General features: G+C 40.7%; 1 protein-coding gene across 1 annotated transcript; it reads right to left on the bottom strand.

The window, feature by feature from the left end:
- Positions 1-2: 2 nt before the first annotated feature.
- On the bottom strand, positions 3-27,761 carry PPM1D (protein phosphatase, Mg2+/Mn2+ dependent 1D). The gene is made up of 6 exons (XM_049804072.1): positions 27,296-27,761; positions 20,613-20,841; positions 18,029-18,153; positions 7,417-7,607; positions 6,383-6,625; positions 3-1,447 (listed from the first exon to the last, which is right to left on the bottom strand). The coding sequence occupies exons 1-6, from the start codon at positions 27,744-27,746 to the stop codon at positions 893-895; spliced, it is 1,794 nt and encodes a 597-aa protein (XP_049660029.1). The 5' UTR covers positions 27,747-27,761; the 3' UTR covers positions 3-892.
- Positions 27,762-27,983: the final 222 nt, after the last annotated feature.

The following is a 27,983-nucleotide window of genomic DNA, read 5'->3' as shown; positions in this document are numbered from 1 at the left end:
CGTCAAATTTTCACGTGTTTTATTTAGGTGAACATACACATGGTCCACATACTCAATGAAAATAGTCATAAAATAATTTAAGAACTTATGTTGAAAGGTATTAGCAGCACCATCAGTATTGGAATAGCAGAAAATTCATGCCTCCGTAGGGCATACATTTATGCCTGGATAAAAATGCCATCATTTATAACAGGGGATGGGAATGGCTTTATAGGATGCTTTTGGGAGTTGGAGTTTTAAAACACACACTTTTTTGCTAAATACTTTGACGATTAATGTTACAAAAAATACAACTAAATAAGATACTGCATAGTATTTTAATTAACATAAAGAAATTGACATTGAGCTGTGTAAAGCAAGACTCAACCATCTCTGCTTCCACATACATTTCATTTCTGAGTAGAGAAATCTAAAATTTAAAACCAAAATATAGACCTAGTGTATTCTCTAAAAGACACACTTTAGGTGGAACGTATAGTACTACGAAAATACATATCTTCCATTCTGTTTAATAATTTACTTTAGTTAAAAAGTTGTGAAATTCTCATCACAAGAAGCGTATACAAATTCATGACTTTAGTAAATTAACAAAAAGGATTTTTATTTTTTTTTAAAACAAGGTTTAGCCCCGCTGTAACAATTATACAAGGAAGAAAAGAGACTACATTTATATGAAGGAATACAAATTTACACACATTTTACAGTGACTTATACCCTACACATCTACAAAATTCACAGTTATAATACAAGCAAGTACAAGGCTGGGATAAAGCTGTTTGATACCAAAAAAAGTTTCTACTTTAAAAAAAGATAAACAGGAAGATTCTCAAACTTCTGCACCAACTTTAAAATTCTAATCAGACCAAAATACACTTCCTTACACAAATGCCCTTCAGCAAACGCAGACTGCTTTCCTGGGCGGGTGGAAGAGTGAACTGCTGAGCTTCTTCTGGCCCCGCAGGCTGCGTCGCATGGTCAGCTTGTTTGAGTTTTTGCGCTGTGGAGTTGTAGACATGCCTTCTGGTTGGACACTAATGTTTCGACTCAGGCCACGTCTTGGCTTCTTCATAGCTGGGCCAGAGTTGGATTCTTCCAATGTCCTTTTAAAGTTTGCTGTGGGTGTCCTCTCTGCATCTTGGGCTTTTGTTTGGCCATTAGGAGACACCTTGAAGGCTTTTTGGTCCGTGCCTGAATTTGCGGAGTTGGAAGGGGAGAGACTGACTGACAAACCATTGCTGTAGGATTCATGTATCCTCAAAGCCAATGCTTTGCTGCACTTCTCCTCCTGGGGGCCTGAATCCTTCAAGGTTGCTCCTGATGAAGGTACATTGCTTTTGGCAATCTCGTTTGGCAGCTCTAAATATTTTTCTGAGATCATGTTGCTATGCATGAGGGGAGGAATAGGCTCAGACGCATTCAGTCGTGGCCATGGATCATCTTCTAAAAGCTGAGGGAAAAAGAAAAGAAAAATATTTAGGCATAAATATAGTTATTTCACCTCCACTCTCCTTTAAGGGTAGAGACAGTGTGTGACCGAGCTTCTCCAAACCTTAGCAAGGACAGAAAAATCCTACTCTAAAACAGAGTTATCTTTTCTCCACGTTGAGAGGCAGAAACAGATTCAGACTGCGGATCTGAACTTGGTACTTCACGCACACCAACTTCATAAACGCATTTATTTCAGTCATCCAATCTGCAAGTGTCTCATAATGGCAGACACGTAATCTCTTCATTCGGAGGGCTGTTCAGACTTACTCAGCCTGCACACCTTCCTTTCTGCTACTATAAAATGCTGAGGAATCTGCATGCATCTGCTGTTAATTTAGGAAGCCACGTAGAAAGCAGTGCCTGCAATCTCTGTCCTATGATTTTCCACACGTGACTTCCCTCCTTCAGACATTGCGATAGATGCACCTATACTACCCTCTCAGATGGCCAAGCACTATTAGGGCAAACAGCAGAAAGTCATCTGACCTTTGTTACATTTAGAATTCTTAGTTACTGCATAACCAGATTATCAGGGAGATCGACAAACTCTTCCTCGTAGGTGTCCTGATTGCACACAGGAAGGTGGAGCATCGGACAGAGCTGTTCTAAAAATAGAGTTAGTTTGCTATGCAAAGTAACGCATTCTATTGCCTAGTTTTATGCTCTGCAACTTGGAAAGAAAGCAACTCCATTCCTCACAGCACATCTATCCGCTCTCTATGAAGCGCAGTCATTCTGTACATTGAAGATAAGCTGCATAATGTGATGTCCTGAGAACGAGGGACTTTCTAACCCTACCTTCAGGTACTCATCCCTTCTTCAGCCTTTGAGAAGTGTTTCTGCCTCCTTCTCAGTTTTACCAACAGGAAAATGGGGACAACACTTGCTTTCACTATCCACGGGGGGATTATGAAAACTAGTATTTATGCAGTGCCCTGAAGATATGAATTACAACCTTATTAAAGATTTAATTGTGAAGAAATCCCTAGTTATTTGGAGAGTCCTTCAAAAGTAAATTTCAAGGCCGCATTACTCTACATACCCATCAATGTAAGGCAAATGACAATGACTATTTTAAGAAAATGATGTGCTGAAAACTCAAATGCACACACAGCTGAATCAGAGTTAAGTCAGTGTAACAGCTCAGATGAATAAATAGATGCTTTTGAAGTCACAACCCAGAACTTCAGTTCACCTTCAAGAAGAGATCCACAACTGTTCAGCACTTTTGAAAAATCTAATACTAAGTAAGGTTTAATAAAATGCAGTCCAAAAGAGAAAAATCAGAATTGCTTCTAGCATCTAGACTTGGTTTTCCACTCCCCTCTACTTTCCTGTTGCTCCCCAGGTGTAGATAAAACCATTTAGAAAATACTCTTCTACTACATAGAGCAACTCAAGAGAGATGACCTTTATGGATGGTATTTTACAGGTTATTCTTCAACTCAGTTATTGCAGAACCCATAAGAAAACTAGATGACACACACAGAGCAGCTCTGGCAATGTCATCTGCTCAATTTAATTTTTGAAATTGTGTCTCTAGCCACGACTTAGGTTTTGCGTTTTTATTGTGCAAGATGCTTACCACTGTGGCTCTTGTTGCCAACATCTTTTGCTTGGTTTGGATTTGCTGAGATTGGATAAGACTTTGGGAAGCCAAATGAAGTCAAGAGGATGGAGTGCTAAAGAGTGATGTAACAAAGCAAGAATCACCAATTTCGTTTCTCAACAATCCAATCAAATTTCAACAGTGGCCTAAGGAATACTTGAATTAATTTGACATTAGTAATTGTTGCCAGAAGGATATGCAATTAAGAAATACTTCTGTTTAATTGAGAAAATTTGATTTGGTCTCCATCTATTTCCAAATTAATTGTTTTGGAAGGTAGCAGCTGTTAAGTCAAGGCTACCCATGCTTCTTTCAGTTCTCTGAAGATAACAGGCAAGTATCCTTTCCATTGCCACCTCTTGGTTTCACTGACCTATCCTCTCCTCTCTGGGTTATAATCATTCCACAGCCTCGGACTCATTTCTTTATAGAAACTGTGATGGTCCATTTTCAGTAAAATTCAACAGTAATTCTGTAAGAAGATTAATCACCTACCTAATTTAGATCATATATTTACCTGCAGCTTCATGTATAAAGGTATTTATGTATTGTTTTGCAAATAGATATTGTCATCTATTGCCATACTTTGTTTTGTGTAATCAACAAAATGGTGCTTTTCCCTCCTATAAGGTTGACAATATCACTAGGATCGCAAAGGATCATGAAATAAGGGCATTTCCTTAATCTCTCACAAGTTATCACCATCAGAAAAAAATTCCAAAATACATATTCTGAAGTAGTTGCGTGACTGTACTTCGTAAGAAACCTGGCATCTTGCAATAAGGCTACCATTTGATGTCTGAGGCAAGGCATAAGAAACCATGTATTCAACCTTTTGGGGGGAGAGTCTCAAATGCCTCAATTATGTTTCACGTAATTTTAATTTTAAAGAAAACATTGAGCCAACAAGTGCTCCTGCACACACTGAATTTTACCCAGAAGGCTCCCATGAAGGCTATATAAATTAAAAGCCTGCAGTCCAACCATTACATAACCAAAGTTTATGGAAATATGTTTTGCCTTCCATCGTGGCTCTTATCTAACTGATAAAGCTCTTTGTACTATGAAGAGGATAGTTATTACTCAGGGTGGTGTAGTTACTAAATATACTTACAGATAGCTACACAAAGTTCTTGTTTTGCAAAAAAACATATGTGGAGACACAACTACTAAGACATTTCATTTATTATGATCTGCCTAGAAACAATTTTTTTGTTCCTGAAGTATTTCAAAATTATTCCAAGCATACAGTGGTCTTTTTCTGTCTCTTTTCTGTTTAAGTTCCCTCTCACACTTCTGATATTCACAGGTACTCTGTGAGGACAGTTGGATGCTTGTTAGTAAAGCAGAAACCTGTATTACGTTAGTACCTTTAATAAAAACCAAGTACTGAGCAAATAGGATCTCTGTTTCTCAACTGGCGACACCAGTTCTGTTTTAATCCAAGAGGAGAAAAACTTTTGCATTAAAATAGAATTTATACACGTATTATCAATGAAGACTTGTAGCCAGTCAAAATTTTCTTTTGGGTTTTGCACATTAAGCGGGGAAAAAAAAAAAAAAAAAAAAAAAAAAAAGCCTTATAAAAATTGCAAACACCAAAAGTGTTAGTTGTCTAAAGTTTTGATCTCTTCACTCTTTGTGACCACCTGCTGCAATTTATCTAGATTCACACATCACAGTTCACTTAATCTACTTAGATGGGGAGGGGGAATCTTGAGGGGTAAAAAAATTCCACTAAACCTTTATCCAGAAATGCTACTTCCTGGATATTTTGCAGTCAGCATAGCTCAACGTTTATTCAATCAGTACTGATAATAGATCACGCACAAAACATATGGTACAACTTAAAAGTTTAGGAGTATTTAGAATTCAAATAGTTTTTCTCCACTCAAGATTTTGCTAGATTTTAAGCTCCTTTCATGTATTTTGCTATACTGGAGAGAAGGGAAGGAGAGACAGAAAGTTTAAGCTTGCCATTTTATTAGCAGCTTGTTTCTACCAAGGGAATGTTAAGGACTCCCTTTCAAATTTTTGCTTTCTTTTTACTTTGCCCAAAGGACAGTTATCCAAAGACACTGCAGAACATCAAAGGACAGTTACTTAAATCAGGAGCATCTGGTAATTACTGAAACAAACATCCACTCATAACTACACTCCAGTTCTGAGAGAGAAAAAAAAAAAACCAAACCAAAAAAACACTTCTGAACAGCTCTGCTTTATGTTAATGGTTAAAACTTCTAACCTAAAGAAAGACCTTGTATTAGAATGTCTTTTCCTCTAACAAAGAGCATTAAACCAACCAGAGGAAGATAACAAGATCTCCCAATCCAGAAAAAAAACTTTCTTTACAACATGTGTTTGAATACATTAACCCATGGGTTACCTTAAAAAAAACCAAGAAACCAAACAACAACACAACCAAACAAAAACAAAACAAACCACACCAAGATTAAGAACACATCTACAAGCAGTCTGCAATTCATCAGCTGTGCAAAGCTATACAAGTACATAGCAAGGCAGGAAAAGAAACTGTAGCCCAACCTTACTATCTAAAGGCACTTGTGGGTTGTTTTTTTCTTTTTTAAAGCTCTGATCCCCACAGTCTGATACTGCTCTTTCAATAGCCTACTTCTGATTTTGTGAGGGTTCTTGGAAGACTTACTTTTAAGAAACAAACAGTTCATTTAAAGCTGTGTGAACTATACGCATAAAGTTACAGTCCTCATTTCTTCCACGTTAAGGAGGGAATACACATTCAACAACTACTAATAAACAATCAGGATTTTAAGTTACAAAAACATTGTATCCCGAAATCCAGCAATTCTGAGAAGTTCATACTTTAATACCCTGCCTTTAGTGTTCCAAAGTCTTTTAAGAAACACTGTTCAAAGTTCATCTATTTCTCCAAAGCTTTGTTCATGGAAGTATTGAGGATATGGCCAGGTAATTGCTGTCAAGTTCCTGTCCTGCAACTGAAATATATTGTCTTGCCATACATACTGCCTATGTATACTTTTTAAACTGCAGTTTAAAAAAATAAACAAACAAACAAACAAAAAGCAACATTAAATAGTGGTTTAAGTTGACAGGCCAGTAGTTTCTAAAAGTACTACTTCAATCACTGGCAATGGTCTGACTACACCATTGTCCCAGTCCTACACATCACAATAATCTACATAAAAAGAAATTACTATTAGGGGACGAAAAGGGAGACCTATACATATTTAGTGGGCTCCACACTCAAAAAGTGGAACATTTAAAACACTGAAAAAACCCCGTTACCTTGACAGGTGGGGTACAGCAGCGGGAGGGTGTCATGACATTCATATCAGGGCTGCTATAGCAGGGACACTCTGCCAAGTTGAGATACAATTCTTCTTCATTTTCCAAGTTGCTTTTGCTATCTTGCAACGGTGAGATGCAGATTACGATGGCACTAGTGTTATCTGCACGAAGCATGCGTTGCCTCCACCGGCCCAGCGCTCTGTTCACCAGCATTTTGGCACAAGACTGTCGGTGCTCTCCCTTTATGTTAGAAGAGAGGGACAGACAGAGAAAGCAATCAGATCCACTTGACTTTGTAAAGGACAGTTTATGTAGCACAGCCTGAGATACATATTCCTATGTATCATGTGCTAAAGTAGCTTGATTCAGAAACATAAGAGGAAATATTAATTGAAACATATCTTTCTTCTCAGTGAAATATAACTTTAAAATCAGTTTTTGGTAGAATCCACATATATATGAATGCTTTCAACCACAAAACTGATGCAATGACTTGCATCAATAGCCTAGTTGTAACACATCCAACGGTCTTTACAAAAGTCTCTCAAGGGGTTTACAGACCATTTACTATCTGATGCTCAGATGCTCCACTATATAAATTCTCAACTGTTTTGTAAAATGAAGAGAAGAATTTAATTCAGACTTCGTACAAATCATGTAAAAACAATAAACAATTGTCTGCATAGTAATACGCATCTTAACGTGAAATATATCTCATTTTCAGCCAATATTTTTAATAACTTCCTTAGAAAAGGAACATGTTATCTTCTTTATTACTCACAGACACCATCCTGGTAGTCAGATTTCCCCCAAAAGATAACCAAATAATTTAAATAATGTTAACAGCCATGGTATTTGACAATATATACCAAGCACAGTATCAGCCATAGTAACAACTTACACGTTGTGGCCTATGAATATGCCTAAACAACAATGCCATTGTTAGGTACTTTTCATACATGCCAGACTAAGCAATTTTTAGAGGAAAAAAGTATTAAATTTCCACAATGACTTATAGCTGCTGCTCTCACCATGAAGTATTTTTTCTCCTCGTGATCCTGGCACATGGAGATAGCGTCTTGAGGCGGGATCATGTTCCACAGTCCATCACTGCCAAGGATAATATATTTGTGCTTCTGGGGATCAATTGTGTGCACACTAGTGTCAGGTTCAGGAGACACAACAAATTCACCACTGTAGAAGTCGTAGCTCCAAAGATCACCTAGCGAAGAAGAAAATGTTTTTTTAATTGTTACATTACACATGAAAATATCAATCTTGGAAACAACAGAAAAACGTTCCCATGAAAACAGTTACCACCAGTCTCAAGTCACCAACGGTAATACAAAGTAATTTCAGCACAATTACTGTTCTGCTGCTGTCACTTTCCCATCGTATTTATTAATATGCAGCAATTTAAATAAAAACACATTGAAACCAACCTATGTTTATAGGAGGTCTTCTACTCTCTAAAAACTAACATTTCCAGAAAAAAGGGAAATACAACAGATTAATACCTAGAAAACAGTGAAACCATACTGCTTCATACATATCCAAACTAAAACTTATCTGAACACCTAAAGTTCTCCTTAAACAGAAGTAAAGCCTTACTTTAGTTGAACCCACTCCAAAACTTGGAAAAATATGCCTTTCCAGCTATTGGTGCAATTTAAATACTGGAGACAAAATCCTTACTTCTTGTACAGGGAATCATGGTACAGTTTATAGAACTAGGTTGGGGTTTGGGGGAGGGATCACATAATACCTTTTGTCTCCCCAACATCACATACAGCATTAGTCTTCAATCTGCATCGCAATGGCATGCTGCCCTGAACACCTTAACAAGCCCTGCTCATAGGAGAAGGAAAAAAAAAAAACCAACTAAAAACCCCTGCCTTTTCACACTCAAGTTTCTAAACTGCCTTTTTTTTAAAGCCTGAGATCCTCCACAGCCATTCCAGCAATACAGAAACATAGAGTTACGTCTTGCTGTTTATGTGTTTGTGCACACAGGTGCCACAAAGAAGCAACAACAGAAAAGGGCAAAGGAGGAGAGACTGAAGCCTTTCCCCTATTAATTTCTCTTTCCCATTCCTCCTACTTCCACAGCCTTAGCATCACTTTCAAAGCCATGCAGTGCTGTGTTAGAGCGTCTTTCCAGCTGAACACCATGTGCCAAATTTTGGAGTTGGACAGAAGCCACAGGAACACAAGTAGTGCCTGGGTTCCAGCAGGAAAGCAGAAAATGAGAGCTAAAGCCTCTCCCTTGGAAGGCCTCATGCAGTGAACCTTTCTATTTTTAAACCTTTCTTGCCACGCGAATTAGTTTGGGGTCACCTCACCAGCAACTATGGCCCAAGCTGAATCTGAATAACACGTTTGAATCAAAACCTCTATTGGGTTCGAGTGCTTCTCCAAACCATCCTCAGGTAAAAACCACTCCATCAGAAAAAAAATGCATTTCCATGTCAAGTTATTTCAATTTCATTTATCAAGTATATTTGAAAAAAATAAAAGCTTTTTCTAAGGTTGGGCCTTTAAACCAAGAATGGTATTAATTTGCACTAATACCTTCTCCTTTTTTTTTTTTTAATGTTCATAAATAGCTTCCTAATAGTGATAAGCAACAAAAAGTAACACTATTATTTGCAAGCACTGGCTACATTTTTCTGTACAGAACACATGGCTTCAGAAGTAGAAATTAATTAAATGTCAGACTTGAAAAGCATACATAAGCTTAAGAACTCCAGTTTAAGAGTAAGGTTTTTGTCAGCTTTTTTTCTTTGCTTGTTGTTGGCTTCAGAAAGCATGCCTGTAGCCTCCTTCTGCATCCATCACCGCCCTTTTAAAGATAATAAGTAAGCTTTTTGTCTTCCTACTTCCTTCCATTAGCTTTGCCTTAAGCTATCAACCAGTTGAAAAGACCTTTCCCGAATCAGGAAAGGGAATACTTCAACTCAATTACTCCACTTCACCATAGCGAGCATGGATAGTCCATCCTCATTAAAGCACCAATTCACCTTCACTGCAGCAGCAGACAGAAACACATGCTTCTAATAAGTGCTAATTAAAAGCCAAGCCTGCTTGTATAGAGGTGCACTCTCCCTCCTCAGACTCACAACAAAACAAGCCAGCTGGCAACAAGATCAAAATAAATACTGTAACAGAAAAGCTGAGCTCCAGCACAGCAATTATTCTATATGAATTGCCATGAAAAGTCTTCATGCACCGAGAGTTCTTCACATCATGTCTGTCACAGACACAGCAGGTAAACAAACAAGAGCTTGGGATCTTACAACCACCAGATCTTGGAATCAGTGGCAGCATCAATTTCCAACATGCATAATATTTTTACACTTTTATTTGCTAGTTTGTTCATACTCATTTAGAAGAAATGACAAATGTTATTAGCTGAATCGCTTTTTTTATTAAAAATACTGTGCTGTATGACAAAAATAACCTGATGATATTTAATTTTGGTTCATCTACATACATGTCATCATGCCCATCTGCTGCTCTTCCTGAGAAAACAGCCGAGTAATCATCATACTGATTTCAGAGAGTTTTCCTCCAAGAGGAAGAAGGCTCCTCCGTGGGGACAATTGGGAATATCACACATCAGTTATAAAGGGGACTCCAAGGACTATAAGCTTGCTGAAGGGCACACACAGATTCTGGGAACACACATGATGAATCCACACCTCACAAATCACAGGCCAAACCCCCTGACCAGGAGCCCAACCTTCCTAGTTGCCACTAGCTATAGGTATCGAGAATTCCAGCCTCAATGTCTCTCCTCCACAACAAGTTACCCATCTGAAGGCCATGGTGGAACTATACACTGAGGGATGGGCTTGACACAGGAATTAATAGCTGGCATTCCACGATTTGTGTTAGAACGCCTGCCAGACTACCTGGCAATAGTAGTCCACATCTTTAGCCAAACCCAGGCGCAAATCCGCAACTAAGCCACATCTCTACGGTACTATTGTTGTTACATATAGCAGGGCGGGGAGAGCAGAAAGAGAGAAAATTAGATACCACAAGAGGAAAGTAATTTTTCCTGAAAGCCAACGGTGAAGAGGAGCTAGACTAGTTCAAGGACTCACAGCTTCAAAGTTCATTAAACATGTGGTTTTTGGCAAAATGCATTCTTTCAAATCATCTCCTGTAGCATTACCTCTGTCAAAGCAGCACTCCAAGGTTGTTGTAAACATACAGCGAGAACTGAATTTCCCTGAGTTTTAAATGCAGCTGTACTCATCATCTATTCAAAATCAAAAATCTCTAGGAAACACACAGCAACTTATTAACAAAGCTGTACGATGGAACAACATTAAAGCACGATCGGGTACTAACTGACCAACACCTGACAAATCTGTAGCTACTGAAAGCTAAATGGAGCTCTAGATGTTACAAACTGGAAAAAAAAAAAAAAAAAATGGAGCTTTTGTTCTTTGACCCAGGAAAAATTCCACAAAGTATACTTGAAGCCAGAGGCATATAGAAAAATCCGGACTCTTCCTTCCTCAGCCTAGAAGGAAACAACCAGTACTTGTGACTGCCCAAAAGAAAAGGAAAAATTGCCTTCAGTGGTCATCTATCATCAGTCTACTCCCATAAACCTACAAACTCAGACTTATCAAGCAGGCCAGTGATCCTTGGCAGAACAGTACTGCATAAAGAGTACTTCACTTAAAGAATAATTCTCACAGATCCTTCAACTCCAAAAGCCAGCAAAGGCCAACCCATGTCACTAGGGTGAAGTACTTTTTTTTTTTTTTTTTTTTTTTTCTCTCTCTAAAGGGCAGAGCACCACAGATGAAGTCAATGCTTTTTAGAGCTGCTGCATAGATAGAATACTCATGTCAGCTGTGCGTCTTTCTCTGGCCAGCTGGAGAGCACAGCATCCACAGCAGCTGAGGAATACATGACAAACTTGGGAAGATTCACTTTACATGGCACCCTCTGTCACAATTCTGGGAGGGAAAAAGGGAGAGGAAAGTAAGCCAGAAAGCAGAGTACACTTTTCCCTAGGCTTTTCAAAGTGCTCCAAAAACTTTCCGTCCCAAAGCAAGCAGACAGACAAGTGACCCTTTAGTAGGCTGGGAAGCCAAGATAGCAAGCTGATGTGATATGCCAAAGGCTAGTATTACAGCACAGGAATGCCAGGTTCTCAGACTTCACTTTGTGAGCCATACTATTTTTGTTCCAAAATAAAACCCAAACGTTTACAAAACTTAATCTTGTTCTCTAAAAACTTACAGACCAGGAATATTTCTTTTGGTGTGAGGATTCCATATTTCTTTTCCAAACCAAAAAAAAATGGTATTAACATAGTTCCTTCCATACTTTCCAGAAAAATTGTATCTGTTTCTTAGTCATGACTCCAACTGGACTAATATACAGAGACCTACACAAAAATTACATTGCATCTTCCAAAATGAAAAATAGATGTTTGAAATAATATACTAAAGGAGCAGGAAACTAATTTAGCTACCTATAAAAATATCAAAATATATAGTCTATCTTATCCACTTACTATTACCTTTTAAAATACAATGAAAAAAACCTGCTTGTAACTCAGCTGCTGCCAGGAAAGTAATTGAAGTTACAAACAAAACCACCCATCATATAAGTAGACTGGACTCGATTAAGCCCAAAGCCTTCTTATAGCAAAAGTATGTCCAGAAGTCATATAAATCAAGTCTTTCATTTATGTTTCTGGAGCATGCTGTTTTCAATACAAAGATATCTTTTGGTTTTAATAGAGAAAATAAAAGTTTACTTTTATAAGTCAGTCCAAAATGAAAATCCGGTTTGATTAATCCCAGATCTAAGTTTTATCTAAAAGGTCTGTTAGTACAAAGACAAGACTTTGCAGAACTTCCTTTTTTCACTGTCAACGAGGCAGTGCTGCTAGGAAGCGAGGCAAATCTCAGCAAGGATACAGACAGCAACCACTTAAAACCCTTCGGGCTGAGCGAGGGTGGAAAATGTTTTCACCAAAACTCACGGCAACCTAGTCCTATAGCCACAAGAGGGCATCTTTACAGCAGTCTAAATATGAATGCAACGCAATGTCCCCTTCATACAACTGAGGAATGATTTAAAGACTGTTCAGTCTGAGGGATGGGGACAAAACTGAAGGTAGCAGTGAGCAGAAAAGTTACACAGATAGCACTTGAGGCTTTAAAACTTTCACTACCCTTTTAGGAGCTTCTTTTACATAGTCAAGCCTGTTGAAAGAACGCCACCCTCAACACTACGTAGAAAAGGAAAGCACAGGCAAGAGAACAGTATTTCAACAGCAAATTAAACAAAATATTACATTTAAAATAAATGCTGAATTAAAAGCTGCCTATAAGGCAGTCTTCACCATGACTTGCTCATCTCTGCTTGTATGTTAGCAAAATAACAGGCAAGAGAGAATAAAGGTATCTGTCTAGGGCTACGCCAGAGCACACTGCATGAGAAAAGCCTGCAAGAGATAGTATGTAAAGGTAGAGGTAAAGATCTAAAATGGCATGCAGAAAGCTACTCACAATTTCTGGCCTTGAACAAAATCCCTCATACAAACACTAAAGTGGAATTTCAAGCTTCAAAAGACAATCCTAACAGCATTTGCTCAGCTGAAGACAAGGGGTAAAACAGAAGAAGGCACTGACCAAACCTGGATGAAGTTCTACCTTTACGAGAAGAGTTTTGTTACTGCTTTTCTACATTGCCAAAGAAGAGAGAGCTAACAAGGCATGCAGAGACCTCCCATCTGCCAAGGGGGGAGGTAGGGAGCCCCAAACTTTCTCATTTGAGCCACATGGATCCACACATGCCTTCACATCATCTGTATAACACAGATCCACAAAGTACATACACTCCGCATTTTATAGAGGTACACATAATATATTTTGTCTTGGTGAAGAAAATTACACAAGCTAGAGCAAGACACCCCTAGGACAAGATCAGAATCCCAAATGCACCAAGTTTGTCTGGTTTTATATAGATAAAATAAAAAAGCAATTAACAATAAAACCTGGAAAAGTACTTAAATACAGTACTGTGCAGTACTTAAATACAACTTACTAGCTTATGGAATTCAATGTTAGGGATCTTCATGGTGGGGCCTACAAAGGAGCAGGAAGGAAAAACTAAGAAGCAGACACTGCGTAGCAACTGTGCCCATTCTATTCGGTAACTTAAAAAAAATAAACAAACAGATGTAAAAAACCTAAACCCTTACACAGGAATCTACTTCGATCATTTGAGGTCAGGCATACCCTCTTCTCTAGGGTTTCATGGTATGCATGTTCAGAGAGCTTCACAAAACAATTCTGGCATGCAGTAAGTTGCTCTGGAAAACAGCTTCCATATTACTATCAGAGCCAACATTCTTGTAGCAGCTATACATTGAGCATTCACTGTTCTGGTACATAAATCTTTTTAGGGGTCAGCAGGAAATTCATGTTCTTATGAAAAGTCAAATCTGTATGGTGGAGGCCACTCCACCTAAAATATGGGGGTGAGTCTATTATATTTCCACATAAAAAAGAGGGGAAAGATACTTCATGTTGCCACATGAATGAGTGGTTTAACTAACAGGTTCTTGGTTCACATTTCATCATTCATTAATGAAAAAAAAAACACCCCCCACACACCAAATGGCTACAATACTGCAAGGCAAGCCCTTAATACATAACCCCTTTGACAGCTGCAGATCTTGGCTCTATATTAGTTCCCAAGAAAAGGGGAGGAGGAGGGGGGAAAAAAAGTCCATAAAAGACTTACTAGATTTAGACCTGAACTAATTTACCAACAAGAGAGATCCTGTATGATTTAAAAAACAATCAAGACCCATTTCTGCCATCACACCATGGCTCACCAGTCAACTTGATCAGGCTGGGGGACAGCTGGGGAGATGAACTTAAATAGCAACTTAAGAAAACTACAATGAGTTTAAGTTACACTTACAGCCAACCTACAAAGCTCAGTGATTAATCACACCATTTGTCTACTTGCTTCTACATTCTGTTCTTGTTTCAAGTTATACCGTAAGATATTCAGAGCTCAGACTGTAGCTTTGCTATACTTCCCCTACTTTGTGTACCATCTTTGAAAGTTACACACGTGGCCAGATTCTACTTCAAAATTGGTTTCCAAAGATCAAAAGTCTTCATTCCATTTTTCCACAATGGGTTCAAGACATGGGAACAAAACAGACATCATCTTGTACACTTACAGTCTTGTGCTTATCATCCCAGAAACAGTTGTAAGTTAATCTATTTAGACAGATGGCATAGCTGAAACGTAACCTTTCTGCTACCATATATCTGGCTATTATGTTATACATCCACAGAGTAGGTTATCTCCCCTCTCAGCATTCTTTCCCCAGTATATGCACATGTAAGCATGCTCACGGAAGCCTACAGTGCCTTCCTGAGTGCCACATGGAGCTACTGTCTCCACAGGGAGACAATAACCAATACATGACTCATGCAGTCACACACAAGCAAGTTACATGATGGCTTGTTGCCCCTGAGCATCTGCTCTATGGTATCCAGCAATTTGCACACTCATAGACTTGCCTTACGCAAGGGGATTAAAGTAATTTGAGTTACCTCACACCTGCTTTAGAGGCAGGCATATAAAATAGACGGTTACCACGAAACTGTGAGTGCCAGGAAACTTACTCAAGGGATTACACTCTGCTCTTCTGATCTGAATGGGCAGCAAATCCTGAGAGGTGAACGATTCTGAGATTGCATGGGATTCGTTAAGTATCTATCGCAAGGCAAATTGGTACAAAGAAAGATGTTTTCATTGCCCAGAAAAGGTTAGCAGAAGTAGCTATGCTTAAAATGCAGAATACCCTGCTACAGTTTAAAATCTTTCGTTAGCAGACTTAAAAACCTGTATACAGGAAAAGCAGCATACAGAGACAGTATGAAGCGTAAATATTTCTAACTTGTTATGGTGCTATAAATAAACTAATCATTACTTCAATGCAGTCACTGCTGTTGTGAGAAGCAGTGGCAATAAAAAGTGCATACCACAAATCCTTATTTTAGGGCAGAAGGACACTGCAGACAACCAGAACAATAAAGGGAATGTCAACAGAATTAAGTTGGCCAGAAGGACTCCTATTGCACCAGTATCCTTTCTGCTGTCCAAATATTTGACCAATGCAATACTTCTCCAGTGTCTTATTCCTGCTATATAAAACCTCTGCAGTACTCCTTACAATGAGTGCTAGACTTCAGGACTGGATGAGGGATAAGACTACATCAAAATATTTTAAAGTGTTGTAAGCGAAAGACAAATTTAAAACCAAAAACACCTATGTTCTAAATTTTAGTTTTTCTAATCAGATAATCTTCCCACTTTAAAGATAGTAAATTCACAACTCTAGATTTCTCTCCACGGTGCAGAGTGTCAACAGACTCTTGCTCTCCTATTAAAAATTATTGTCCAATTATTGTCCAGTGTGGGATCTGTATGGGATTTCTATCAAGAATAACAACAAAGTTTGGACTTAGCAAAAATAATCACCGTGCTAGGTTTTAGCGGGATTGACTAGAGTATTGGTAACCAGTATACGTCAACACTGACAGTTATTACTCCGTTTGGAGAGGCTCCAACGCAGCAGTGCTGTGCCAGCCAGGGTAGCAATCTGGGAGCCAGCCAAGAGGTCAAGCAGACCTCAACAGCATGAATGCAAATGGCTTTAGTCGTGGTAGGTCTTTTGTAAGCAGCGTAAGGGGCATGCTGGCCTCAGAAAGAAGTTAAATCCTGTTTCCAAACTGTGAGCGTCTGTGCACCATCTGGGTCCTATGGAGCAAAGCAGCTGTGTTCCTTTTTCCAGGAGGTTCGTCATACCTCCTCAGAAGGGGATGTGAAGAGACTACGGAGTGCTCCTTGAGCAAGCAAACACCAAAACACTGTCACACTGTAAATCTGTTTCTTCGTGATTTGAAGATGCCAAAGCCCTCTTTTAAATTTTCAAATCTGGTAACTTTTGAAACCCAGAACTGTTAAAAGATAGGTGTTCTCATTTCTTGAACCTGAAACTCTTCAGTAATCCTCTTCATCAACGTAATGGGAAAGAATGCAATACGGGGGACTAACAGATTCATCATTCCTTGAATTCCCATCTGGACACAAAGCCCAGCCAAATCCTTTTGTTCAACTTGCTGAGAGGAATCAGATAAAAGTCATGGAGCTATTTAGACAAACAAGAAACTCGCAATCATAGGAATGAAAGATTCATCAAAATTGACCATACACTTTTTGTAACCTGTGAGGAACATGTGCCCTTCTGCAAAAAAGGGGAGAAAAGGAGTATGTTGCTCAATGGATGAAGATCTCTGTTTGCTAGTCATCTATCAACTCCAAAGGATTTACTCAAACTCGAGCCACTTTTACTAACCATACAAGCATCTATCTTGCCTAAAATATGACACATAAAGACTTTTAAGATACAGAGAAAAATGTCTATAAAGTTTTATTTGTATTAAAAGATCACCCTTCAGCCACCTAGCCACCTGTGACTCCTTCCTTGATATATAGCTATCTTTTACAATGTTAGTTATCACTGCAAAATTCTTCTTAACACTGGACAAATCCACGTGAAACAGATATCATGGCCTTTGGAATAAGATACAGTAATGCTATGCAATTATCAAGACGACCACAGTCCCAGGAACAGACTGTCCCCATGACATGCTGCCAGCTGATCTAGGAACACTGACAACACCATCACACAACTGTCAAGCTTGCCAAGAAGAAATTAAGTCACAGGACAGTTTCATGGGTGAAAATACGATACCACACTTCCATAAAATTGAAGCCATACTGGGTATATCTGAATAGAGAATTCTTCACCGGGGCAAAGGGAGGAAGGAAGCAAACAAAATGAACTGCAGAAGACTGGAATTCTGAAATAAAATTTAAGGAAAAAAAACCTGAGCAGAAAACACTAACACTCATGGGCAAGATGTATCCGAAGACTGGGTTTTGAAGTACTTCCCCAAAACCATTCATAACAAGTTGGCTAGGTACTGTAACATGCCTTTTTGTCCTTTGAATAAAGCGTTCCTCCAAGATAGTTTCCCATTACTAATACTCTCGCAAAGGCAAGTTATAGATAAAACACAAACTTGACTTTCACCCCTTTGGTCATTCTGTACTAAGTCTGGAAAGGAAACAGATTCACCACAAAAGGAAGACCCAATTAATTCATATGCTATGCAGCAAAACTTAGTCTTACCACCACCTAGTCAACAATTACAGTCCTATTATTTCAGTAAGAAAAAGACAAATGTGCTCTCCAACTCAGAGACACATACTGCTTTGTACTTTTTTCATTTGCAACAGAAACAAAGTACCATCCTTCTAAGACTGACACTGAAAATCCTGCATGTTGTAGGGCAAGTCCTTCACTCACCAATGACACCTTCTACAGCTTTATCTGAAAAATGAAATCCATATTGTATTAAAAATACTTTTAAAGGGCCCAGACTTTCAGAAGGCCTTGTAATCAAGGCAAGCAAGTAAGTCTACACAATATGTTTCGGCAAAACGATATAATTCGGTTCTAGTGGCCCGTATGCAGTGGTGTCTCACTTTCCAAATACGGGCACGACTTACCAAGTGCTCTAGCAACTGCCAGGAAGGGAATCTGGTCAATGACGGTGCTGCGGCGCACAGGGCCGTTGTGAGTCAGACGAGGTCTCTTCCAAACCACACGATTCACGCCAGACTTGTTGATCACACTAAAACCGTCAGAAAGAGGCAGAGGTTAAAAAGGAATGGAAAGGAAAGCATGGAAGTTAGTTTCAATGACACAAGACCAGTTAAATATGCAACTATGGGGTCAATAATGACAGTACCCTCAGGGAAGTCCACAGCACAGTTAAATGTTTCAAAACACATGGTATCACTCAGATAGCTTCATTCCATATTAAGCCAAAGGGAAAAGTGAGAGGTGAAGGGCAGAAGAAAAGATAAAGCACAGCAATGAAGACCTGGAAGAAATTCTGGCTGGCTGCAACAACCAGATGTAAGAGTATCTTTTTAATCCGTCAGAGAAAAAGCAGATCTGAATTTGCTTTCCTCAGATGAGGACCGTCAACATCAACTCACTCGGGTGGAAATATCACGTAGTTCCTCCTTCACTTTTCTCCATCTGCCAAAGTTTGGCAGTAAAGAGCAGCACAGTATAGTTGAAAAAACAAGAGAAAGAAGCAGCCTTCTGTAGGGGAATTTCCTTTAACGGTGCACCAACATGAGGCAGAAACAAAAGAGGAATTGTTCATAGTTGGTCTCTGCTGAAAACAGGAGATGGGAAGAAACAGCTCTGCATTTGAATGTTAACACCTGCTCTAAGGCACTGAACACTGGTTTTAGTTCTCACAGATGGCATTAGAAGGGTCAAAGAAGAAGCTACAGAGCAAGTAAACGGGGCAGCTGTTACTCGGCAAGGGAGGCAGGGAAGAAACAGAGAGGGTACGAGCCAACAAGCAAGAAAAGGTAATGGAACAAGGAACTAGCAAAGCCTGGTCCCAACCAAGTTAAGAACTAGACACTTAAAAGCTAGCTTTTATCCAAGGAACTGCCATTGGTAATTAGAAACTGAGAAGCTCTGGAACAGCCTCAAGATTCCTCATACTGAAGCTATTCAAGATGCACTTCCTGAGACTTCAAAGGCCTTAACAACAAGGGCATGTTTCGCTCCATCCTTTCGCATGCACAGTGTGGCAAAGTCACAAACACCACATCCTAAAAATCTACCTCATCCACTTGTACAACTAATGACCACACAAAGCCAACTTCAGTCATGATCTGAAAGACGACCTCATCCCACACTCGGAGACTGTTACTAGGAAAATATCATTTTTAATGAAAGTTTCAATTATGCTCTCCCACTAACTTTTCCCAAGTTGCTCTCATGAAAGAGAAGACATTAATAAGCACAGCTGCATAGTCAACCTCACTCCTACCATTTGCCTGACAATAGCCTGCAACAGACAGCCTGGGAAAAACAGACGGAGCACCAGCAAAAATAAAGATTTAAAAAAAAAATAAAATAAAATTTAATCATTCCTGTTGATACAAAGATCCAGGGAATGCTTCTTTGAAGCTTCAGAGACTTTCCATCTCCAAGATACACAACTTGGAAACCTATACAAGTGCTAACCTAGCAAAACTGCAAGTTACCCTTTCTGAAAAGCTACCAATACAGCTAACCGATCAACTTCTACCTGCTAGAGATACAAATACCTGAAGGTTAATGAGCTGACAAGGTTCTCATACAAACAATGTCAACAGGAAAACCTTCAGTGATCTCTTGCCTCTGAACTGCTAAAAGAAGGAAACTGTGCCCATCCATCTGGTGCGGTACTGTAGAACGCAAGAACAGAGAGCTCCTGTGAAGCTATGCCAAATGCGAGCCCTGAGGTTTGTCTCAAAACATTAGTGCCATCTGACAAACCTGCCTGCTTTCCTCAGTCGCAGGGAACGCACATCAACCACAACTCAGAGATGTTCTAACATCTGCCAGCTCCTGACAGTGAAGAAATCACTAACGTAAAGATACATGTTAAAATGCGGTATTCCAACTTTTTAAGCATATATTTGAATACAGCAAATACAGTAACTTATTTCAAATGTAGGATTTGATATTTTATTTTTTTTTATGTTCCTTAAACAGAAGCTTTGAAGAGCCTACTCAACAGCTGCCATTGTCACCACAGGAACAACGCAGAACACATGAGAAATTATAGAGTATTTTGTGTCAAAATTGCTGTGTTTCCACCATTTGACAAACCGGATATTCCAGAGCTCATACCATTATCTATATGGAAAGGCAATATTTTTCCTCCCAGATTCCTCAAAATTTAATGAAGAATAGGTCAAATACCAGTATCTCCACTTCAAAGTTTTCAGTGAACATTTAGAATTGTAACCACACCTCAGCTGCACGATCCACCAGGAAGTTAAAATTTTGTTTATACCATAAACCACTAGCAAAAAGCACAACAGTGTAACAATGGATCACTCTAAGTTATTCCCCAACAAACTAGAAAAAAACCCAGAGTACAGATAGGGAAGGAATATAAATAGAATATGAGATTCACCAGCTTGCTTGCCCTAGCTTAAGCCTAGTTCAGTCAGAAAGACACAAATAGCATGCAGAGATCAAAACCAAAGTAAAAAACACAGAGACAGTTACCTGCCCCCAAGGCCTTCAATTCTCTCCCTTTCTTTGGGAAGTTCCGGCTTGTGGTCCTGCGTCACCTCCACAGCTCTCACAAAGTCGTCTTTTGGGTCATCCTGGACTCCCAGCACCACTCCCGAATCGCCAACATGAGCAACATACATCTTTGACCCGCGGATAATTACCACACTGGCAGTCGTTCCCGACGTGCTTGGGAGACCTGTCATGGTCTTCGGCCACTCTGCTGCAATGAGAAAAAAAAAAAAAAGGCAAATAAAAATACCTTTGTTTATAATTCTGTGGAACTGGTAATGTTTTGAAGAGCAAGATGAAGGGTGTGTCACAGCGGCTTGCGTAACGCTACAATACAGGGTGTACTTAACTATAGTATGGCCTCACAAACCAGTGCCCTCAGGTCCCCCCCACTTTCGTAACATCGCTCCCCCAGCTACAGCTTAAATTGGCACACATATATAAAGCCAGCATCAAAGCACCATGATAGGATTCAAAAAACTGTCTCCTCTGGTTTAATATTCCAAGCATCGCTAGATGAGTAACAGGGAAGATGTGCTCCTTGAGTGCTGAGCAGGATCAATCAAGCATTTCATTAAGATTTACTGTTCACTTCCCTGTCTGAAGAGGTGAAAGCGTTATAAATTAGGTCATTTTGCCTGGACATTTGACTGGCAATCAGGTTTTCTGGCCATTCCCAATCCCCTCGGAAGGAAAGAAAATGCTATTTTACTTTTTTATGCTGAACAACGTTTTAAGTTGAATAACATCTCATCTGTTTTATTCATATCTCCTTTTGGAGGACTGACTAATGCAGACTATTTAAGTATGCTATCCATAACATCAAATCTTCTGCAGAAGATATCCCTTGAATTAAGAACAATAAAATACCTACACTAGCATGAAGTACAGATGGTTAGAGAAATCTCCTTCTTTCTCAAGTCTTTTGCCCTCAAAACACTTACGTTCAGTTCCTATCACACTCCTCTCCCCATTTACATCCAATCCAACCTTCTCTTTCATGCCTTTTCTTGTCTATTTTTGTGTCTACACACCCAAGTTCATCTTCTTCCAGAACTCCACAAAACGATTGCGACAACATCCCAATTAAAAAAGATTAGCCGTACCAGTCCTCCTCCCTACTTCAGCACCCTCAGAAAACAGCACTCCACTTGGCGGTTATCAGTTGATTTCAACTGTCAACAGCAACCTCATGTTTCTTCTTCACTGCACCCACTCACGTCTTTAGACAAACTCAGATGGGAGACTCATCTCCTTGTCACATTCTATCTTCTGCACTTCACAAGTCATGCTCACACAGCACGACATAAAAATTCCACTGTGATACACGTTCTGTTTGCAGGAAATACCCAAGCCAGACTGCCAAAGCACTGTATTATTTATTTTCCTACGGCACAACAAACACACAAGAAAAAAAAAAAAAAAACAAAAACCAAAAACACAATTAGACCTTCCCCTCTGTGAAAATAGATATTTTAACTTCAGAAGTTTTAAGTAGAAGCAAAAAAGATTAGGAACTTCATAAGTTCTAGTGCCACTGAACAATGTTCAGATGCCCGAGGCAAAAAAGAGAAGACACGGAAGACATGCTGAAGGAGAAGCAGAATTATACAGTCTGATGATAAAAAGCTGCATTTCCTCAGTGTTAGCTACCAAGGCATCCAGCATAATTTCAACATTTAAGTTCTAACACCAAGTTCTAGCTTTGTGTTCTAAATACTAAAATACACTTTCTCCCTAGGAGTAGCTTTATTTCAAGAACACAAACATTCAATCAGCTTGTTGGAAGTACTTTGTCTGGCAATTTTAACTGTGGATATTAAATCTAACACATTCCGAATGGAAAGCAAATGAGGGAGGAAGCCAAGTGGTAATGAGGACTTCAACCATGCACTTAACAGAAAACAAGCTGCAACTAATGAGTTTCTGTCAGTGAAACAACCCCTCAATAGCAATAAAACATATTAGAGAGTCAAATCAGTCTTTATGGGAATGAAGAGCACAGAGAGTGAAATCACCCACTTATGAGAAAAAGAATGATACAGCAACCCCAGATTTTACGCTCCAACAGAACCAGAAATTAGATCTGCCTCTCATCAAGGGATTTCAGTTTATGCCTTGCTCCTGTTTAGAGATAAGTATTGTATACAGCATAGCATATTCCTTTCTTTAGAGACTGCGCCTCAACAAAAGTGTCAGAACTCCTGAGTTTTATTCTGAGCTCAAGCATTAAAATGAAAGTCACTTACCCGACTCCTCCACATGTCAGGAGCATGTTTTTATCAATCGTGTAACTTAAGCAATAGGACATCTTTCTCAACCAGTTTTTCCCCTCTACTTGAAAAACACTACCCTTCCCTCAGTTTTGTAACTCTGACTTCGTAAACTCAACTGGTTTTGTAGCTGGCATATCAGCTGGCAAACTGAAATTGTCACCCGCTATTAAATAAAAACACCAGCTTTTTCTTAAGCACACAACCAGCATTAGTAACATCCCTTCAAAGTAACAATACTAAATGCCATCCACTTTTGAGTTTAGAACTTTATTTCAGTAAGTTCAGAGCAAATTATTGCCCGTTTGTCATACCGCAACAAGTTGACAGATTAAAAGAAATTCTGAAATTACAACAAAGCTCTCAAAACTAAATTCACACTTGAAGGATATACCTGAAATGTCCATGGATGACATACCACTTCTACAACTTCAGCAACAGAGCAAAACCTCTAGGTAGCACTCTGGGAAAGCAAAGTTAGTCAAAGTTTCCTTGTGGGCCTGTATCCCTAATTCCGTATTTATTGCCATGAATTATTAAGCTGTGTACTCGGAACATAGACACATCCCAGGATGGACACGACTCCACTACAGCATGGGAGCTTTAGATCTGAAAATCGCATCGTTTATGAAACAGTGCAGTGCGCACCCTGACCCAGCCGATGTGAACGGAGAGCAGGAGGTAAACCCACAACTGCACCTCGCACGGTACTAACAACATCAACTGTCACACTCTGACAATACCTGCCCACAAAATACCACATTTTCCAATTCAACAGATGCACTTCCTACTCTTCCAAGAAAAAATAGAAAAAAAGAGAAAAAAAATGTATGTGAAGTGTTCAAGCTATCTGCAGCTATCAAATTTATAATCCAGTTTGTTCCTTACAACAGTAGACAGTTTTAAGAGACAAATCCATGCAGCATTCCAGGACTGCAAGTTGTTTATACACAACTTGCAATTACTTCTTGCTTTTTTCACCCTTCTTCGTGTGGAGGGACTGCAGAGCGGGGTAGGAATTCGTTTAACACAAACCACCCATCCTAAACAGTACATGTTATACCAAAACGTGGATCCTACACCTGGATAGCACATCTGTAACAGAAAAAAATGCTCTACCACAGTCTAAAAAGCAAATTCACTTATGATGGTTGGCACGTGATCTGAAACACACAGACTGCTCCAAAATGCATCTGTGGAAGTTCCGCTCCTGTTTATTTTTGAGAATGATTCAGGATTATTCTGGGAATCAAATATTGCTAAAGAATGCATTTCATTTTTGTTTCACTGGTTTTATGTACATTAAGTCAAACTACAATACCTCATTTCAAATTAGTTTGATTCCAAAACTCTTACTAAACTTTCAGAAAATAAATGCTGTATGAACTTTGAATACAACGATATACCACAAAAATATTACATTATCCTCAAAATCTGCATTGCCTGAAGTGGTCTAGGTCCTTTTCAGATAAGAATACATACATAAACTCTTAACATTTCTAAGAATAATCCTGAAATTATGACTTTGCAGTGAAAATTACCTTGCTATTACGCAAGAGATTAAAACATTATTTGACTTTTATTGCTTCAATTAAATTTAACGGGAAGAGTTATAACCAAAATAGAAGTATGCAACTCTTTCTAAATTCTAACTAGTAAACCGAAGAACGTTTTTAATAGTATCAAGCCAAATACTACATTTAAAAACAAGCTCTTGGCTATACAAAAAATGAATTACCACAGAAACATAAACCTATGCAGCCCTCAGTAAAGTCACATCAAAATCTGGGACCTCCTGAGTATGCTTCTTGTAACACCTTTCCTACCGCTGCCAGTTGTAGAAACAGGCTTCAGTAAGAACTTTTACTCCAGAAAAGTTCCCTTTAGCATACACATAATTTTATTACTATATAAATAACCCAAAATTTACCAGCAATGAGAAAGGGGCATTTTTCGGTTTTAATTTTTCTGGTACTCCCATCATCAATATGCTTCCTGTCTATCACAGGCAGGAGATGGCCACCGGGATGAGCCCACAGCTTCCAAGAAGTAACAGAGCAGCTGAGTATGAGCTTCTCTTCCAATGGCCATCAACTGGAAGCAATAAAGACTCCATCCTTTACACCAAAAATCCAAACCATTCTCCCGCCCCCATTTCAAGATACCAAAATACCCAGTCTCCCTTTCATGTCCATACCGTCACCAATACACAGTTAAAGATCTGCTCTACATATGATGACATGGAAAAGTATTTACTGTAAGTAAAATTAGCACTGGGATTCCGTAACATAGTATGAGCAGTTATAAACTAGATATAGTCGTGCTTCTGTCCCATAAAACTCTAGCTGTTATGCACATGCAGCTATCAGTTAAGACCAAACATGCTACGTGGAAGTTTACTACGTAGCCTACCTAAAACTGTCATCAAATGCTCATAGCCAGAACTATGTTGTTAAATGCTCATAGCCAGAGCTAAGTTGTTTCTCACAACAATTTAAATTGGTTCCACAGCCCAAGTACTATTTGCTAAACACTCATTACTAAAATAGTATTTCCTGCATTCTGTCACTCCACCTCTCTGCATTTTGTATTTGCACACAGTTACAGTGACAAACAACAGATGAGGGATACTACAATTAGAAAACTGAACTCCTTATCTTTCTTCCCCCATACCAACTTCCCTTATTCACACATCTTTTTCCTTATCGTGCAAGTCCGCAGCCCGGGAAGTCGTGTGCCACTCACTTGTTCCCCAGCATCAAGGTTGTGGTCAAGTTCTGGTGCTTCTAAAATTGACATCCTTTCTGTCCAACATCAGTGTGCCCTCAACCTCGCCATTCCTTCCCCCGTGCCTTTTCAAGTATCTGGCATTTGCACAACTTCCCTATTTTGCTATTCAAGGAAAAGGAAAAGGAAAATGAAACTGTTTTGACGCTATAATCCACACCCCCAAGAATCACTGTGTTGAAACCCCACGGTGCTCTAAGTGGAATTCTTGCTTTTACATTTGCCTCCCAAGCCCAACTGCCAGCATCGCTGTCTATGTTTTTGATCCAATTTCACCGTGCTCCACTCCTTCCTGCCAGTCTTCATATGCTGTTCACCGTTTTCTCTTTCTGGGGCTTCTGAATACATAAATGCATACACAATACACACACACACGCTCCACAGATTATATATAAATAACAACCATACTTTTAAGCCGTAACTCTCACCTTACCAGGAACAACAAAAAAAGCCTTTCAGAAACTCAATTCTGCAGTCTCACTTGATCTCAGGGAGAAGGAAGAGTACAAGAATGGTTACTGTCACCTGTCTTGTCACTCTCCTCTCCTTTACGCTTACCTATTTAGGACCCCAACTTCTAGCCTACTGCAGTTAAGCAAACGATCTATATAATCTTCAGGATACCGAGTGTGCTATTTTGTCAGGTACGCTGCATATTCCCCGATGCTCGAACAATGAAACGAGCAAACGATTACCTTTTCTGAAACAGCCATATTTTGAATCCTTCCATCAGGACCTGACAGAAACAGTTGGAACCAAGGCACAGTTGGGGAAAAACCACCATCCCAGCCCATTTAAGTTTGCTAAGATGACTTTTTCCCCCCCCCCCCCCTTTTTCTTTTCACGATACTCCAGACAAGGGAAAATCTAAGGGGGAGTTCCGCGCAATTCCCCAAGTCAACAAGATGAAGACCCTCCCAATACATCGAACGCGGCGATCCGACTTGCAACACCCCAAAAACAAACCGCAGCTCTACCATCGCACCATCTTCAGCTACATGGCACAATCGTCCCACGGTGTGTCCTCACCCTCCGGTTCTAGTAGCTTTTCTCCCACAGCTTGCTCTCCAGTTTTTTGGGGTTTTGGTTTTTTTTTTTTTTCCCCTTGTTTTACCGAATTACTTGACCGAGTCTCTCAAGCCCCATCCATCCCCGCTTTTCCCTCCCCTCCCCGCACACAGATGGCAGCGATGCCCCCGGGTGCCCGGCTCCCAAAACCAGAGATGGAGGGAGAGGCTTTCAACCACGCAACTCGCCATAGTGCGGGGTGGGGTGGGTGTTAAGAAAAAGGCGGCTAAAAGCGGGACGTCCCACGCTCGGGGGATACCGGCGTACGGGGAAAAGGGAGCGACCGGCTGCTCGGGGCGATGCCGGGCAGGGGGATTCGCTGTCCCCTTAGTCCTCGCTGCAAGGGCCCTGCGGAAAGGAGAAGAGGAACCCGGGGCTGTACTGGGGGGGGGGGGGGGGGGGGGAGAAGGACGGGGACAGGCAGGGCCAGGCGCGGCGCAAAGGCCGCGGGGCCGGCAGCGTTACCTGCTGTCCCCCGGCGGGGACCGAGGGGCCGGGGGCCCGTCTGGAAAGCGGCGCCGATCGCTTGTAACTTACGCAGTTTTTTCCACATGGCTCGGTGGCAAGCGATGAAGCCCTTGCGCAGGGCCGCGCACACCTCGGCCGGCTCCGCCGAGCCGAAGCCCTTCTGTTTCTTGATGAAGCCCCAGAGGTTCTCCCGGGCGAACTGGGCCGCCTCCCGACCGCCGTGCCCGTCGCACACGGCGAAGAAGGCCACGGAGCGACGCGGGCGCCGGCCGGGGCCGGAGCCGGAGGGCAGCGCTCCCTCCTCCGGCGCCCGCGGGCTGCCTCCCCTCCGCCGGCCGCTCTCGGCGAGGGGTTCGGCGGCCCGCGGGCCTCCCGGCGCCGCTCCGCCTTTGTGCGGGGGGCCGCGCTCCGCCTCGGCCGGCGGCTCGGGCTCCACCACGATCTGGGTCACGTCCTCCATGTATTTCCTGCCGCCCTGGTCGGAGTACACGCTCACCCCCAGCGAGTACGGCCCCTCCATGGGTGGGTGGCTGGCTGGAGGGGGGGGGGGGGGGGGGGAGTAAGGGGGTGCGTGGGGTGGGGGGGGGGGGGGAAGGCTCGGCGCGGCGGCGCCCCGCCGCTCCCCGCCCGCGATGGCTCCCCGCCCGGCCGCCGCCGCCGCCGCGGACTATTGTTGATGTCGGCGGCGCCGCTCGGGCATGTCCGCGGCGCCTCGCCTCGCCGCGCCGCCCGCCCCCGACAATCCCCGGCGGAACGG

This window comes from Accipiter gentilis, chromosome 6, assembly GCF_929443795.1.
Source record: "Accipiter gentilis chromosome 6, bAccGen1.1, whole genome shotgun sequence".
NCBI lineage: Eukaryota > Metazoa > Chordata > Aves > Accipitriformes > Accipitridae > Astur > Astur gentilis.
This window is presented reverse-complemented; position numbering and strand designations above follow the sequence as displayed.